General features: G+C 35.5%; 1 protein-coding gene across 9 annotated transcripts in view; it reads right to left on the bottom strand.

The window, feature by feature from the left end:
- ANKRD31 (ankyrin repeat domain 31) overlaps positions 1–18,328 on the bottom strand; it is a 120,597-nt gene that overhangs the window by 24,440 nt on the left and 77,829 nt on the right. For 8 of the 9 annotated variants that reach the window (XR_003132327.3, XR_003132326.3, XM_025437882.3 and 5 more), the window contains 3 exons: positions 16,691–16,806; positions 6,645–6,732; positions 1,344–1,440 (listed from right to left, as the gene is read on the bottom strand). Coding sequence is in view for 7 of the 9 variants with exons in the window: in XM_025437882.3 (XP_025293667.1) it covers positions 1,344–1,440; positions 6,645–6,732; positions 16,691–16,806 (301 nt within the window). In the remaining 2 variants the exon portion in view is untranslated. The remainder of the gene's footprint in view (positions 1–1,343; positions 1,441–6,644; positions 6,733–16,690; positions 16,807–18,328) is intronic. The other variant, XM_025437886.3, reaches the window with a different exon arrangement.

Raw genomic sequence — 18,328 nt, 5'->3', positions numbered from 1 at the left:
ATATTACTCAGCCATTAGAAATGACAAATACCCATCATTTGCTTCGATGTGGATGGAACTGGAGGGTATTATGGTGAGTGAAATAAGTCAATCGGAGAAGGACAAACATTATATGGTCTCATTCATTTGGGGAATATAAAAAATAGTGAAAGGGAATAAAGAGGAAAGGAGAAAAAATGAGTGGGAAATATCAGAAAGGGAGACAGAACATGAAAGACTCCTAACTCTGGGAAATGAACTAGGGGTGGTGGAAGGGGAGGTGGGCAGGGGGTGGGGGTGACTGGGTGACGGGCACTGATGTGGGCACTTGACAGGATGAGCACTGGGTGTTATTCTATATGTTGACAAATTGAACACCAATAAAAGATAAATTAAAAAAAAGAAAATGTGGTTTATGTGCACAAGTGCACACACACAGAAGAATATTATTCAGCCATGAAAAAGAAAGAAATCCTGCCAGTTTTGACAGCATGCACAGACCTTGAGAGTATTATATTAGGTGAAAATAAGTCAGACAGAGAAAAACAAATACTGTATGGTCTCACTTATATGTGAAATCTAAAAAACTTCAAAAAACTGAACTCATAGATATAGAGAGCAGATTGGTAGTTGCCAGAGGTGGAAGGTGGAGGGTGGATGAAATGGATAAAGGGAGTCAAAAGGTACAAATATCCAGTAATAAAATAGATGAGTCATGAGGATATAATGTACAGCATGGTGACTATAGTTAATGATACTGTATTGTATATTTGAAAGTTGCTAAGAGAGTAAATCTTAAAGTTCTCATTATGAGAAAAAACAGCATATATAGTTAAATCTATGAAAAACTAATAAAAATAATGCCCACATAAGAAAAAAAATATAACATTTTTCTCAAGAAAAGGACAAAAAGAGGTATATAACCAATATATAATCAGGATGAAATCTCTTAAAAACTTTGAGGGTTTAGAAATACACAAAACTAAATAATATACATGGTTATAATGCTTAGAAAGACAACATTTGTGATAGCAAAAGGAAAACTTTGTACTGTAAAAAATTTAAGTTCACCATGGAAAGAAATTTATTTTGGAGATTCATGACCAGAGACACTTTGACAAAATTCTTTGCTGTAGACAACTTTTTAAGATCCGTCTTTTTCTGAATATTTCAAGTAATAAAATATAAAAATATCTTTCTGGAAAGTACAATTCCCCATGGAGGTAATAGATTAGATGACCTCATAAAGTCATTCTTTGGTCCTATGCAACATTCACACTCTTAAGAAATTCTAGATTCTCACTATTATAACTAAGAAGGGAAATATTATGAAAACTCTAAAGCATTTCTATTTTTTCACTCACCTGTATTTTTTAGCCAGATCATCCCTTTCTGCCTTCTGTTTGGCAAGCACATAATCCATAATCTCTTTTATCTCTAACATCTTTTCAATGCATTGTTCTGGAAACATGGTAATAAAAAGTCAGTTAATGATAGAAGAAAGACATCAAATGTTAAGTTTGATCACACAAAACTCAGCCTATTAATTTTAAAAAGCCATTATTAAAAAAATAATTTATTTTTTTAAAATTTGTATTTATTTATGATAGTCACACACACAGAGAGAGAGAGAGAGAGGCAGAGACACAGGCAGAGGGAGAAGCAGGCTCCATGCACCGGGAGCCTGACGTGGGACTCGATCCAGGGTCTCCAGGATCGCGCCCTGGGCCAAAGGCAGGCGCTAAACCGCTGTGCCACCCAGGGATCCCTAAAAAAATAATTTAAAAATAAAATAAAATGCCATTATTTCCTTACCCTGTTCCCTATTAGTGGTCCAGATATATAAATCAAAACTCACTGAATTATGCCACCCTATGGAAGTACTCTCAATAGAGCAGGTTAGCCTGAGTTCTAATCCTGCTACTCCACTTAGCTCTGTGAACCTGGACAAGTCATATGACCTTTATAGTCACCTTCCTCATCTGTGAAATGAGGTTAGGAAAGGAAGATAAATAGGAAAATAAATATTTTGTTAAAATTATTTACTTTTTAAAATACAAAGGGCACACACTGTATAAACATTTCAAACAATATGAATGTTTACATAGAAGAAAAGTAAAAAAAAAGTATCCTACTCTCACCTTCTGTTACTTACTACTCTTTTTCATTTCACAAGAGACTACTGTTTATACTTTGGTAGCAGTGTATTTGTTGGTGTGTGTAAAAGTTTTTAGTATATTTATCTAATGGATTATTCAATGCATATTTATAATATATGTAACTATATATGTATGTATGCTATATTCATTATTAAATTTTTATTAATTCATAAATTTAATAATTTAATTTTAATAAAAAATAATTAAAATAAAATTAATAGTTAATTATTAATTAAACTATATTAGATGTATTTGTTAAGTGTATTATTCTTTTTTAAAATTTATTTATTCATGAGAGACACAGAGAGAAAGAGGCAGAGACACAGGCAGAGGGAGAAGAAGCAGGCTACATGCAGTGAGCCAGATGCAGGACTCGATCCCGGGTCTCCAGGATGACACCCTAGGCAGAAGGCAGCGCTATACCACTGAGCCACCCGGGCTGCCCTAAGTGTATTATTCTAGATGTGTTTGCCATATGTAACTATATATGTAGTTAGAAATAAAAAGCATGTTATCAGTTCTTGTCCTTTACACTTAACACTTATATAGGGCTGTATGATATCTCAGGTTACTTAAAGATCTATATAAAATTACTTTTACAATAATTACTTAAAATTTTCCTACTTTCTTCCTCTTCTTCCTAAGTAAAGGCATAATGACTTCCTTCACCGATCATAAATCCACAAGATTTACACATAAATGTCAATTACATCAGAATCCAATTCTCAGGTAGTAAATGGAAATGCTTAAATGAATACATTTAATATATTTTATTTCTGTTAAGCTATTTGTTATTTCACTTTTGGCTTTGTTTCTTAAGTTTTTTCCTAATAATTTTAGGCCAATGCATATTTTTCTAGATAATTTAACTAGATTTTAGACCAATGCATATTTTTCTAGATAATTTACTAGATAATTTCTAGATAATTTAACTAGAAAATCAGTGGTGGGAAATGACTGAAGTTCAGAGTAGGAATTTGTTCCAGAACCTCCCTTTGCAAATTAGACAAATGATATAAATGATTTGGTCAGTATAGAGTCAGTGTTCCCAGAGTAGTTTCTGTCTTATTAGTACTATGACTAAGGATTAATTCTATATGATGCATGTGCCAACAAAGGGGGGAAACTTGATCATTAAGAATTTAGATATAAATCTGTTTGGCATATTTGACATTTAATAAAAGATGTTTATAGTATCAATGTACCCTGTCACATTGGGTTTTTCTAACTGAATTTTAAATCAGAGGTAGAAATAACATTAGCATAGTAATGAAGAAGATTCTATATTTTTCTATAAAAAAGAACATAAAGAATTTTACATGTAAATTGATACTATATACATATCAGATACATTAATCAGTGGTATCTTGGAACTTAGAAATTGCCCTAATATGTGTAAGATTTTAATATATGATTATAAGGCATTAGAAAAACAACGAGGATGACAGAAATTACTCAACAAATAAGAGGCAGAGTAGTAATATGGGGGGTGGGAGACTATTCTATCCTTGTTTTGTACCACATGTGGAAAAGAGATTTCAAATGAATAACAGAGTTAAAATGCTTAGGAAAAAATAATGTATGAAATGTTCAAACTAAACATTCTTATGGTCAGTTTATTTGAGGCACTAAAGATAGCTGATATCAAAGTGAATGCAAGACATCTATAACAAAGACTCAAAGAGAAATGTACACAGTGGGATTCATTATTCTTAGATCCCTCAGCCAGATCAAAGATATGAAAGGATCAGAATACAGGGTGGTGAATTTGTAAAAATACTTCGGAGAGCTATTGCTCAAATGGATGGGAATCTCATTCTGAGGAGCCAAGGTGGAAGGCGAGATTTCTTTCCTTTATCTCAAGCCCAATGGGAGCAGCCTCTGAAGAGAGTAATAACTTTTTTTGGGGACAATGGACTCACATCGACTTCCTTCTTGAACATCTAGAGATTGAGACCCTGCAGAGCCAGCAAGACATTCGGACAGTTGGGGAAAGGGAAAGTTGCTCCTGTACTCAAAATTAACTATCCTCCCTTCTAATCACAGGTCCAAAGTGCCAGGATTCTGAGGACTTGGTGTGGAGGCCGCTCTGTGATCCTGACTATGATGGCTTTTCCCTGAAAGAAAGAGCCTGTTTAGGGTGGATTACCTAAAAAAAATTAAAAAATAAAATTAAAAAATAAAAAAAAGAGCGAGAGAGAGACTGAGAGGAGCCAGGGAAAGGAAAATGTACGCTGCCCTGCTACACTATAGGAGCCAGGTAGAAGTCTCAGAACAGCCTCAGAAAACTGCTCTGAAGAGACTAAGTTTTAGACATTTGCCAAAGATTGATGAAGTCAATAACAGTCAGTATTGGGACACCTGGGTGGTTCAGTGGTTGGGCGTCTGCCTTTGGCTCAGGGCGTGATCCCAGTTCAGGATGGAGTCCCACATCAGGCTCCATGTGGGGAGCCTGCTTCTCCCTCTGCCTGTGTCTCGGCTTCTCTCTTTTTGTGTCTCTCATGAATAAATAAATAAAATCTTTAAAAAAACCAGTCAGTATTTAGTTACTAAACAAGAACTCAAGAGTCCCATTGCCTTACCTTTCTATCCTCCCTTAAAGAGGCAGTGAGACGAAAATAAAGGGATCCTGCTAGTCATTGTATTGGTTATAAAATTAAATTACAAAGCATAGGGATGGGGAGGGGAGAAAAATTTATCATCTTAAAAGCATTAAAAGGAAAAAGGCTGATATTTTACTATACAGAATTTGAAAATATATATACTTAAGCATAAATTAACACATTGCACATAAAAAGACAGTTAAGCTGAAAAACATTTGCAGCAATTATGGCAGGAAAGGGGTCAATAGCTTGATTATATAAAATGGCTCCAATTTATTAATAGACAAACAGGAACAACTTCACAAAAGCAGGAAATAAAACTAGAGAAAAAATACCACTAATAATCAAAAAGGCAGGTGAATATATGAGGCATTTTTCTTATTACACTACTAAAATTAAATGAAAATACTGATGCTTTAGCAGTATAAAGGAAATAAACACTAATGTGTGTTGGTGAAAGTATAAATTTGTATCTAATACCTTATAAAACAATTTACCAATACAAATTATCAGATTTTAAAATGTTTATAAATTTTTGACCCAGTAGTTCCAATTCTGGTAATCCTTCCAAAGAAGATAATCCTAAATTCAGAAAGGTATATGCTAAAGATTAGCAAAAAATTAGAAAAATGTAAATGTTCAACAAAAAGGGAAAAGTGAATTTCTGGAACATTTATAGAATAGGATACTATGCAAACCACTAAGAATAATGGGTATGGGGAAAAATGTAAAATTGGCAAGTTTAGCATGATCCAAACTATGTTTTTAATAATTTTATTGAGGTATAACTATGTAATTAAATTCTTAGAAAAAAATAAAGGAAACGTATACAACAAAATATTGTGGTGAGACAGGATGTAATTTTAGCACATTTTTCTTCTTTATTATATTTTGAAGTACGTTTATATATACCCTTTTAATAAAAAAATTATAAAATTGGAAATTCACCTTAGGTGTATAAGATATTGTAAATACTAAATAAAATATATGAATTATTCACATTTGCTTTATAGTATAAATTATTTTGTATTATTTTCCTCAAAACATAACATGTACCATGTGTTAGGCCAAGATGAAAGGTAGAATGGGTATAATTTAAAAGGAAATAATTTTTTAAAGACTATATACAGTATGAGCTAGGACAAGAGATGAATTAATAGTTGTATCCTGTTACATGAAAGACTGATGACATTCTTCAAGTTATTTTTTAGCTAACTACTTTAACATTCAGATCTGCATCTTTCAGGAGCTAATTTCTATCTGTAAATCATAACTCAAGAAAACACAACTGTGACCTACCAAAGATTTGCAAATACTCACTGACATTTTGAGAAATTCAGATTATTAGGTCAGGGATCAAAGTCAAGTTTACCATTTTGAACCACTAGTGTTTTTTGTAAACAGGAAGACAGCTATCCACTAAGACATTTACTGGGTCTATCTGCTCATCTGAAAGGCATGAGGATTTGCCTTACTTGAGTCACAACGGTCTATTCCTTTTCTGATATCTTTTTAAGGGTTACGATAGCTGGGTGAAACTGAGGAGCTTAGTAGTAACATAATCTCATATCTAGTCACTATCTTATGCTTTTCTTCCACATCTTCATCTAAACTTATCAGCAGAGTAGCTTATCTCTGACCGTGGTTCTGAGTGTCTCTCATATTACTCATGCATGTTGTACCTTAAGTCTCGAAATATCTTGATTAACAATTACACTAACCACTGGTTTGCATAAATGACTTCTGATGCTCATTCCTGGTACTTTCTTATCACATTAAAAAAAAAGGTTACTTTTCAGCCACTGTTAAGTAAGCTTTGATATAAGATATACCTTAAGAAGCTAAGGGAGCAATGACCTTGGATGTATGAAATAATCAAACTTGAGTATGGGTCCATATTTACCTGCATCTTCAGGGGTTCTTATTTCAAATTCTAGTAAATTTCCTTGTTTTTCTTCTATATTTTGTAGAATGGCACTGATGGCCTGATGCTATCAGATAAAAATATTAAAAAACTTTATTATAAGAAGGTAGATATTTCTCTCTGATATGCAATTGTCAAATGTACAGTAAAAGTGCCAAAGAAAGTGCTGCTAAAATGCTCATTTCACTTTATGTTCAAAATGTATTCATGGTTTGTTTAAACTTAACTGTATATATGTTATGCATTTGGGGGAACAAGTAAACTTAAATATTTTGATTTATGTTGCAGATCAACTCCTGGTAAATAGAATACAAGAGTAGCAACCATATAAAGAACCATAATTTCTTGGGGTGCCTGGGTGGCTCAGTTGGTTAAGCTTCTGCCTCCTGCTCAGGTACTGATCCCAGGGTCCTGGGATCAAGCTGTGAGTCAGGCCCTCTGCTCAGCAGGGAGTCTGCTTTTCCCTTTCACTCTCCCTCTGTGGTCTCTCTCTCTCTAATAAATAAATAAAATCTTTTTCAAAAACCAGAATTTCTCACTGACTTCTGTTATAATCATAGCTGTAGGTGAAAAAAAGAACAACTCAGTACATAATATTTAAAGATCATATATATGCAATAAGTTCACTTTAAGGTTTTATGACCATCACTGCACACTATTAAAATCTCACACATAATCTTAAAAATACAAAACACTACTCTCTTAAAAATTTACAAATGGGATTTAAGTTCACCTCTCTCTGCCCTTGTTGGTACTGACTGTCCTGCCTGGGATGTCTTCAATTTACTTTGCCCAGATCCATCCATCCCTTTGTTTTGAGAGATGTAATCATGGAATGGATTCTGGAACTAGACTGCTTGGGTGTGAATTCTGGCTTTACATCTTCCTAGCTGGGTGGCTACAGCATATTACTTGTTCTCTTCTTACCTGAATAGAGTAACACATCTAAAGTGCTTAGGACAGTGCCAGCACAAAGTAAGAGCTCAATAAGTACTGCTTATTATCATATAAAACCCATTTCCTATGAAACTTCTAACTAATCTAGTTCATATTCATTTCTCCTCTCTCAGTATTACTTAAGAATTTCAGGAGTTTATAATATAGCATTTATATATAATATATAATGTCTTACACATTGTATTTCTCCATCAAAATAAAAAAATCTTATAGGCAGGAGCATAACTTTTGTATTTGTGAATGGTTTCCACACCATGGGATATATAGCTGGTGCTCAGTAAATGAAAACTGATAGACTGACTCATATCATCTATTCTTTAATACATTCTCAATACACGTTCATTTAAAAAATGTGTTGGTCCTCAAAGCCTTCTAAAGTACATTGCCCTGAATTTTTACTTTGGCACCTACAAGGGACATGAAAAATGCACATAATAAAACCATCCAACTATGTGGAAAAGCTATATCAATGCTGTCATTTATGAAATGCATCAGAGCAGAACTATAAAATATGTCTATGCAAAACAAACAATCAAAATAAAGTTTATCTCTTTTTTACACTGAATAGCTATAAAAGCAAACTAAAGGTCTGAACCTGAGCCCTGGCCAAGTCACTACCCAAAGGTCAGAATAAAGAAAACGTTTTTTGGTGCTAATTGTCCATTTTGCTTTGCTCTTATTGTGGATGCATTCAGTCTTGGTACCATGGGCATTAACCTTAAATTCCACACAAGCTTTACCTTCTACCATGAAGGGGCAGCATAACCTTCCCTCCAAGATCCCCCTTCTTAGTCCTTATTTTGCTTGTTTATATTTTTAAAAAACAGCACCAAAAAACCTAACCTAGAATATATCTTTGGAACAAGTAGCTTTAGACAGTTTATATATGCTTACAGAAGGACTCACTATAATTTTATTCCAAATTTCTTATCTTTACTATGGCAGGATCCTTTGCCCCTGACATCTCTCTTACAATTTTGTACAATATAGCAGTGGTTAGAAGCACAAGCTCTGTAGCCAGACTGCCTGGCATTGCTTTAATTATGGTATTGCTACTTAACAGAAATGTAATTTTGGATTAGGTTACTTAACTGTTTTTACTTTAGCTTTCTCAACTGTAATAAGGAAGATAATGAAAATCACAGAATGCTCCCAGAAGGGTTATTATGAGGACTAAATGAGTTAACATAAGGACTTAGAGGACAGTTTATCATATAATAAGTACTCAGTGAATGCCAACTATTAGCATTATTACTCCATGTACACAGGTATAGAGAAGGAGGCTGCCAATATGCTGTGATCTGAAGGTGTTACAAAGCAGCAGCAAACTACCATAGTTTGCATCTGGCCATAAAGTTACCCTTCTCTCCAGTATGATTTGAAGTTTCCAACATTCAAAAGAAGTTTACATTTATAAAAGAGTAACTGTTAATGACTTTAAAGACTTTGTATTTCTTGAGTTTTCCTCCTCTTCTAAAGTTGATTTTTTTCTTTTTTAATTGTAGTTGACACATATTACATTAACTTTAGATGTACAACACTAATTTGATGAGTTTATATGTTATCTTATGTTCACCACAAGTATAGCTACTATCTTGCCACCAAACACCACTATTATAATATCACTGACTGTATTACTTACACTTATCTTTTATTCCTGTGACTTAATCATTTCATAACTGGAAACATACCTCTCACTCCCCTCACCCATTTTACTCATCCCTTTACCCAAAGTCCGTTTTCTATAGATTCCTGTATCTCCACACTTTTTCCAAAGCTTGGCATGTGAAATGATATACATTACTACTGAAGCAAACGCTCATATAGTCAATAACAACAGTAGTTTTTCCAAGATGTTCTCATCTTTACCTGAAAATATACCTTAAAGATACTTACGGTCGATATGGTGGGCTGAGCTAATATAGAACAACCTCTGCCCACTTCAAACACATGAAAATAGTAGACAAAACACAATAAACTTAAAAAAAAAAGATTGTATGAGAGAGAGAGAGAGAGAGAGAGAGAGAGAGAGAACGAGTGGGGGAGGGGCAGAAGGAAAAGCAGACTTCCCGTTGAGCAGGGAGCCAGATGTAGAACTCAATCTCAGGACCCTGGGATCATGACCTGAGCCAAAGGCAGATGCTTAATCAACTGAACCACCCAGGTGCTCCAACTTTAAATATACACACACAAAAATGGAAAATGAATGAAAAACTCCCTGATGTCATAAATGCTATTGGAGCTATTGGTGGCCCAATGGGAATCTGGAACAAATATGGTATTGGGGCTAGGTTTTTAATGCACACAAAGAACAACAGGAATAAAGGTAGTGACATTTAGGTCAAATAAAGGTTAGAAAAACTCTACTTGCCACCATCCAAGGCTTTGGGTAGAAAATAAGAGACTCAAACCTATATCACAAATGTATGTAAGAACTACATTTATATAATTTGTGTGGTCCAGGAATCCAAACTGAGAAATTAGCATAAAAACCTGTGTGAAACTGATGAAATCTAGGGCCCCAGCAGAGGCAAATGTTCAGCACAAAGCCTAAGCACACCAAAATTCCCACAGTTATCAGTCTTCACTTAAATGAGATTACAATAAAAAATTAAAAACCACATAAAGAATCATGTTATCATGAAAAAGAATCAGGAAGAGACTTTAAAATTCCTTTTAAAAATGTTTGGATTTTTAAAAATACTATCAATATTATAAGAGCAGAAAAATCTTTTTGTTATTTTATTCTTTCTTTAAAACAAAAATTTGAAAAGCAAACAGAATTTTTAGAAATAAAAAACACAGTCATTTAAATTAAAGGCTCAATGTATGGGTTAAATAGATTAGAAATATTTGAGGAGTTAAATAATGAATTGGGAGAGAGGGCAAAGGATATTCCACGGAATGTAGTGTGGATGGGACGCCTGGGTGGCTCAGTGGCTGAACATCCACCTTTGGCTCAGGTTGTGATCCTGGGGTACTGGGATCGAGTCCCACATCAGGCTCCCCAGAGGGAGCCTGCTTCTTCCTCTACCTATGTCTCTGCATTGCTCTGCCTTTCCCTCTGTGTCTCTCATGAAAAAGTGAATAAAATCTTTAAAAAAAAAAAAAAAAGAACATAGCGTGGAGAGGTAGAGATGGAAAATATGAAGAAGATACTAAAAGACATAGAAACCGGTCTAACAGACATCTGAATAGAGGTTCCAAAACAGAAAAATACTGAATGGAGGAGGGGCAACTGTCAAAGGTATAAGGACAGAGAGAGTTCCTGAAATACAAATGAGAAATGTGCCTTCAGATTAAAGGAGCATTTCTAGGTCTGAGTATAATTAATAAAAATGCTCCACATTTAGATACAACTTAGTGAAACTGGAGTACATAAAAGCCCTAAAATTAAAAGACAGAGTATCTACAAGGATATGACAATTAGATTGATGGCTGACTTTCTGTCCTTCACAACAGATACCAGGAAAAAATGTAAAACATTTTTGAAGTGCTGAGGCAAATGCAATTTAGTTTGAATACCACTTAAAATGAAATATTTTGTTGATTAATAGTTTAGATTCAATGAATGACATGTCTTCTTGACAGTGATTAACAGAAAGCATATAAGAAAAGTCTAAACAAAAAAAAAAAAAAAAAAAAAAAAAAAAAGAAAAGTCTAAACAACATAGTGTTTTTGGTGTTTTTTTTTTAAGATTTTATTTATTTATTTATTTATGAGAGACCCAGACAGAGGCAAAGACACAGACAGAGGGAGAAGCAGGCTCTGTGCAGGGAGCCTGATGCAGGACTCAATCCCAGGACCCCAGGATAACGACCTGAGCCAAAGGCAGATGCTCAACCAAAGAGCCACCCAGAGGCCCCTCAACAGTCTTATTCAAAATAATATTTAATTGGGGATGCTACTTTCTTAAGAAGTTAGTTTCTAGTAAGCTTTATGTTTTTCACAAGTTACACATACACATCTTAACTGACATTTTTTATTGAGCAATTACTATGTTATTTTTGTAAAAATTCACTATTATATGAGGAGTTTCACATGCAGCAACCACAATCACTATAAACCATGTGAGATTCCAGGTTGGGTAACCCCAGTTGCTTTCCTCTTTTCTGCCTGGGTTCCAGGGTTTTTTCTACCTACTATGCATCCTAGAACTTCTTTGGGGGAGTGGGTGGGTGAAGATACAATATGATAGTGGCAGGCTCCATGGGAGAAGAAGTAACTAAAGACCATAACCAATAGAGAGATCCACCCCTAAAATCAATAAAAACCGTTCAACACCTCGACATTTAATAGTGAAGCTTGCAAATTCCAAAGATAAAGAGAAGATCCTTAAAGCAGCAAGAGACAAGAAATCCCTGACTTTTATGGGGAGGAATATTAGGGTAACAGCAGACCTCTCCACAGAGACCTGGCAGGCCAGAAAGGGCTGGCAGGATATATTCAGGGTCCTAAATGAGAAGAACATGCAACCAAGAATACTTTATCCAGCAAGGCTCTCATTCAAAATTGAAGGAGAGATAAAGAGCTTCCAAGACAGGCAACTGAAAGAATATGTGACCTCCAAACCAACTCTGCAAGAAAATTTAAGGGGGACTCTTAAAATTCCCCTTTAAGAAGAAGTTCAGAGGAACAATCCACAAAAACAAGGACTGAACAGATATCATGATGACACTAAACTCATATCTGTCAATAGTAACTCTGAACGTGAACGGGCTTAATGACCCCATCAAAAGGCGCAGGGTTTCAGACTGGATAAGAAAGCAGGACCCATCTATTTGCTGTCTACAAGAGACTCATTTTAGACAGAAGGATACCTACAACCTGAAAATAAAAGGTTGGAGAACCATTTACCATTCAAATGGTCCTCAAAAGAAAGCAGGGGTAGCCATCCTTATATCAGATAAACTAAAATTTACCCCGAAAACTGTAGTGAGAGATGAAGAGGGACACTATATCATACTTAAAGGATCTATCCAACAAGAGGACTTAACAATCCTCAATATATATGCCCTGAATGTCGGAGCTGCCAAACATATCAATCAATTAATAACCAAAGTTAAGACATACTTAGATAATAATACACTTATACTTGGTGACTTCAATCTAGCTCTTTCTACCCTCGACAGGTCTTCTAAAAACAACATCTCCAAAGAAACGAGAGCTTTAAATGATACATTGAACCAGATGGATTTCACAGATATCTACAGAACTTTACATCCAAACTCAACTGAATACATATTCTTCTCAAGTGCACATGGAACTTTCTCCAGAATAGACCACATACTGAGTCACAAATTGGGTATGAACCGATACCAAAAGATTGGGATCGTCCCCTGCATATTCTCGGACCATAATGCCTTGAAATTAGAACTAAATCACAACAAGAAGTTTGGAAGGACCTCAAACACGTGGAGGTTAAGGACCATCCCGCTAAAAGATGAAAGGGTCAACCAGGAAATTAAGGAAGAATTAAAAAGACTCATGGAAACTAATGAGAATGAAGATAAAACTGTTCAAAATCTTTGGGATGCAGCAAAAGCAGTCCTGAGGGGGAAATACATCGCAATACAAGCATCCATTCAAAAACTGGAAAGAACTCAAATACAAAACCTAACCTTACACATAAAGGAGCTAGAGAAAGAATGGCAGATAGATCCTACACCCAGCAGTAGAAGAGTTAATTAAGATTCAAGCAGAACTCAACGAAATCGAGACTAGAAGAACTGTGGAACAGATCAACAAAACCAGGAGTGAAAAAAAAACAAACAAAAAAAAAAAACAAAAAAAAACAAAACAAAAAAAAAAAAAAACCAGGAGTTGGTTCTTTGAAAGAATTAATAAGATAGATAAACCATTAGCCAGCCTTATTAAAAAGAAGAGAGAGAAGACTCAAATTAATAAAATCATGAAGGAGAAAGGAGAGATCACTACCAACACCAAGGAAATACAAACTATTTAAAAAACATATTATGAACAGCTATACGCCAATAAATTAGGCAATCTAGAAGAAATGGACGCATTCCTGGAAAGCCACAAACTACCAAAACTGGAACAGGAAGAAATAGAAAACCTGAACAGGCCAATAACCAGGGAGGAAATTGAAGCAGTCATCAAAAACCTCCCAAGGTACAAGAGTCAAGGGCCAGATGGCTTCCCAGGGGAATTCTATCAAATGTTTAAAGAAGAAATCATACCTATTCTACTTAAGCTGTTTGGAAAGATAGAAAGAGATGGAGTACTTCCAAATTCATTCTATGAGGCCAGCATCACCTTAATTCCAAAACCAGAGAAAGACCCCACCAAAAAGGAGAATTACAGACCAATATCCCTGATGAACAAGGATGCAAAAATTCTCAACAAGATACTAGCCAATAGGATAGAACAGTACATTAAGAAAATTATTCACGATGACCAAGTAGGATTTATCCCCGGGACACAAGGCTGGTTCAACACTCGTAAAACAATCAATGTGATTCATCATATCAGCAAGAGAAAAACCAAGAACCATATGATCCTCTCATTAGATGCAGAGAAAGCATTTGACAAAATACAGCATCCATTCCTGATCAAAACTCTTCAGAGTGTAGGGATAGAAGGAACATTCCTCAACATCTTAAAAGCCATCTACGAAAAGCCCACAGCAAATATTCTCAATGGGGAAGCACTGGGAGCCTTTCCCCTAAGATCAGGAACAAGACAGGGATGTCCACTCTCACCACTGCTATTCAACATAGTACTGGAAGTCCTAGCCTCAGCAATCAGACAACAAAAAGACATTAAAGGCATCCAAATTGGCAAAGAAGAAGTCAAACTCTCCCTCTTCGCCGATGACATGATACTCTACGTAGAAAACCCAAAAGCCTCCACCCCAAGATTGCTAGAACTCATACAGCAATTTGGGAGCGTGGCAGGATACAAAATCAATGCCCAGAAATCAATGGCATTTCTATACACTAACAATGAGACTGAAGAAAGAGAAATTAAGGAGTCAATCCCATTGACAATTGCACCCAAAAGCATAAGATACCTAGGAATAAACCTAATCAAAGAGGTAAAGGATCTATACCCTAAAAACTATAGAACACTTCTGAAAGAAATTGAGGAAGACACAAAGAGATGGAAAAATATCCCATGCTCATGGATTGGCAGTATTAATATTGTGAAAATGTCAGTGTTACCCAGGGCAATTTACACTTTTAATGCAATCTCTATCAAAACACCATAGACTTTCTTCAGAGAGTTAGAAAAAATTATTTTAAGATTTGTGTGGAATCAGAAAAGACCCCGAATAGCCAGGGGAATTTTAAAAGAGAAAACCATAGCTGGGGGCATCACAATGCCAGATTTCAGGTTGTACTACAAAGCTGTGGTCATCAAGACAGTGTGGTACTGGCACAAAAACAGACACATAGATCAATGGAACAGAATAGAGAATCCAGAAGTGGACCCTCAACTTTATGGTCAACTAATATTCGATAAAGGAGGAAAGACTATCCATTGGAAGAAAGACAGTCTCTTCAATAAATGGTGCTGGGAAAATTGGACATCCACAGGCAGAAGAATGAAACTAGACCACTCTCTTGCACCATACACGAAGATAAACTCAAAATGGATGAAAAATCTAAATGTGAGACAAGATTCCATCAAAATCCTAGAGGAGAACACAGGCAAAACCCTTTTTGAACTTGGCCACAGTAACTTCTTGCAAGATACATCCACAAAGGCAAAAGAAACAAAAGCAAAAATGAACTATTGGGACTTCATCAAGATAAGAAGCTTTTGCACAGCAAAGGATACAGTCAACAAAACTAAAAGACAACCTACAGAATGGGAGAAGATATTTGCAAATGATGTATCAGATAAAGGGCTAGTTTCCAAGATCTATAAAGAACTCATTAAACTCAACAGGAAAGAAACAACCAATCCAATCATGAAATGGGCAAAAGACATGAAATCTCACAGAGGAAGACATAGACATGGCCAACATGCACATGAGAAAATGCTCTGCATCACTTGCCATCAGGGAAATACAAATCAAAACCACAATGAGATACCACCTCACACCAGTGAGAATGGGGAACATTAACAAGGCAGGAAACCACAAATGTTGGAGAGGATGCGGAGAAAAGGGAACCCTCTTACACTGTTGGTGGGAATGTGACCTGTGCAGCCACTCTGGAAAACTGTGTGGAGGTTCCTCATAGAGTTAAAAATAGACCTGCCCTACGACCCAGCAATTGCACTGTTGGGGATTTACCCAAAGATTCAGATACAATGAAATGCCAGGACACCTGCACCCCTATGTTTCTAGCAGCAATGTCCACAATAGCCAAACTGTGGAAGGAGCCTTGGTGTCCATCAAAAGATGAATGGATAAAGAAGATGTGGTTTCTGTATACAATGGAATATTACTCAGCCATTAGAAACGACAAATACCCACCATTTGCTTCAACATGGATGGAACTGGAGGGTATTATGCTGAGTGAAGTAAGTCAATTGGAGAAGGAAAAACAGTGTATGTTCTCATTCATTTGGGGAATATAAATAAGAGCGAAAGGGAATATAAGGGAAGGGAGAAGAAGTGTGTGGGAAATATCAGAATGGGAGATAGAAGATAAAGACTCCTAACTCTGGGGAATGAACTAGGGGTGGTAGAAGGGGAGGAGGGCGGGGGGTGGGGGTGAATCGGTGACGGTCACTGAGGGGGGCACTTGATGGGATGAGCACTGGGTGTTATTCTGTATCTTGGTAAATTGAACACCAATACAAAATTAATTTATTAAAAAAAATAAATGCTGACGGAGAGAAGGTGAAAAAGAAAGAACATAACCTAGTTTTAAAGAATAGCAGCTAATTCATAATTCTGTATTCAATGCAGATAAGTGAGTCAATTACATGACATATTTTCTTGGCTCATTAACTATATTATTTTCTTGTTACAAAAAATATTTTCAACCTGTGTCCTTAAAATGGAAAGAGTATCAGCAATAACCAATGGCTAGCTGGCCCATAGAATGATACTATGTAAAGCAAAAAATGGAAGGATTTCAACTTCACTCACCACAGGATAGCTTTCTCTTCTTTTTTCTCTTTGTGAAAGAGAAGGTGGATCAACAGTGTTGCAGTCATCACAAAAACACCACTTATGCCTTTTTGGTTGGACAGCAGGAATTTTGACTTTAAGAATTAAAATTAGAAAATACAATAATGTAGCTTCATCTTACCAATTTTAATGGTGACAAGAATAGAAGGAATAAATTAAGTCTGCAATTACTATAATATCTTAATGTTCAGCATCTCATTATTATTACTATCAACTGACTGATTACAGCTAACATTTACCAAAAACTTATCACACATTGAATGTCAAACTCTTTTCCTTATTTAATCTTATTTAATCTTCATATAAGCCCTGTAAGATAGGTAGTTTATTCTATCCATTTTACAGAAGAGGAGAATGAAGCTTAGGGGGATTTGGGAAGTTTCCTTCAAGTCACATAGCAGTATTGAAACCAGATCTGATTCCAAAATCCATGCTCTTAATCATTATGCCTACAATTCATTGTCTCTCATCCTTTTCTCATTCTGGGTTCCCTTTCTTCATATAAGTATTGTACCCTACATCCCTCATCCCTTTAGGGTACCTGACCAAGGAAATGTATACACAAGAAACAACAGACAGGTGGGAATAGATATATAGCACTTCACAACAGAGTGCCCAATAATTCCAAATATGGCTGTGGAGAGGGAGAAAGACATGGCTGGGGCTCTAAGAAAGGCCCTGACCCTATAAACTTACTATATAGTAGCACACAATGAAAAGAGGAACCTTTTATCAGTCTTGACTTTGACCTATATGTGCTCTAACTCACTAGTAATATATGAGACAGTGATTATCTTTAGCTCTGACCAATAATATCAGTAACATAATTCTTCTCTTGAAAAACAACTGGTAAGGATAGTGGTAGGCTAGGGGAAAACTGTGTAATGGGGATTCTTTCCCCAATTATTCCACCTCATAGGGAGAAGGAGCAGCAGGTATGTTCCCGGGTTTCTCTTATGAGTCAAGGCTCATGCAGAAAAGAACAGAAAAGGAAGAACAACTCACTCTCCTCAACACTTAATAAATTGTGTTTAACTGTTTTCTGGTTGACCTTCCCACAAGACTCGAAGTTCCCCATGGGCAAGTACCTAGTTTGCTTGGCAGGTGCTTAACAAATGTGTTTTCTATATTAGTGTTCACAACATGCTTATTTCTTATAGATAGTTCACTATATTATTTAAATGCAAACTATTTTTAAAAAATGGTTCATAAAATTTTGCCCTGCTATAAATTACCTTGAAATATTTTTATACTCTATTTACACATACACATATAAGTATATTTGCTTATTAACAAATTCATATTCTAGCATCAAAACGTTAGATTATTGAAAAGTTGGCATCGGTCCAACTGTCACATACACCACTATAAATTTTGAAGTAACGGTATCTTAATTGCAAAGACTTTCATATAATATCAACATTTTCTGGCCTTACTAACAGTAAGCCAATCTGTGTGGTTTCAGTTAAATCTCTATCACAGACTCAATGGTAAAGATTAATAATTGTTTAATGAATAATATGGGCTCCATTTCAACATGTAATTCCAATCCAATAGGATCATATGGTATATAAATTAAACCATGTTTGGAAATGC

This window comes from Canis lupus, chromosome 3, assembly GCF_003254725.2.
Source record: "Canis lupus dingo isolate Sandy chromosome 3, ASM325472v2, whole genome shotgun sequence".
Lineage (NCBI taxonomy): Eukaryota > Metazoa > Chordata > Mammalia > Carnivora > Canidae > Canis > Canis lupus.
The sequence above is the reverse complement of the archived record's forward strand: the minus strand, read 5'-3'. Positions and strand labels throughout refer to the sequence as shown.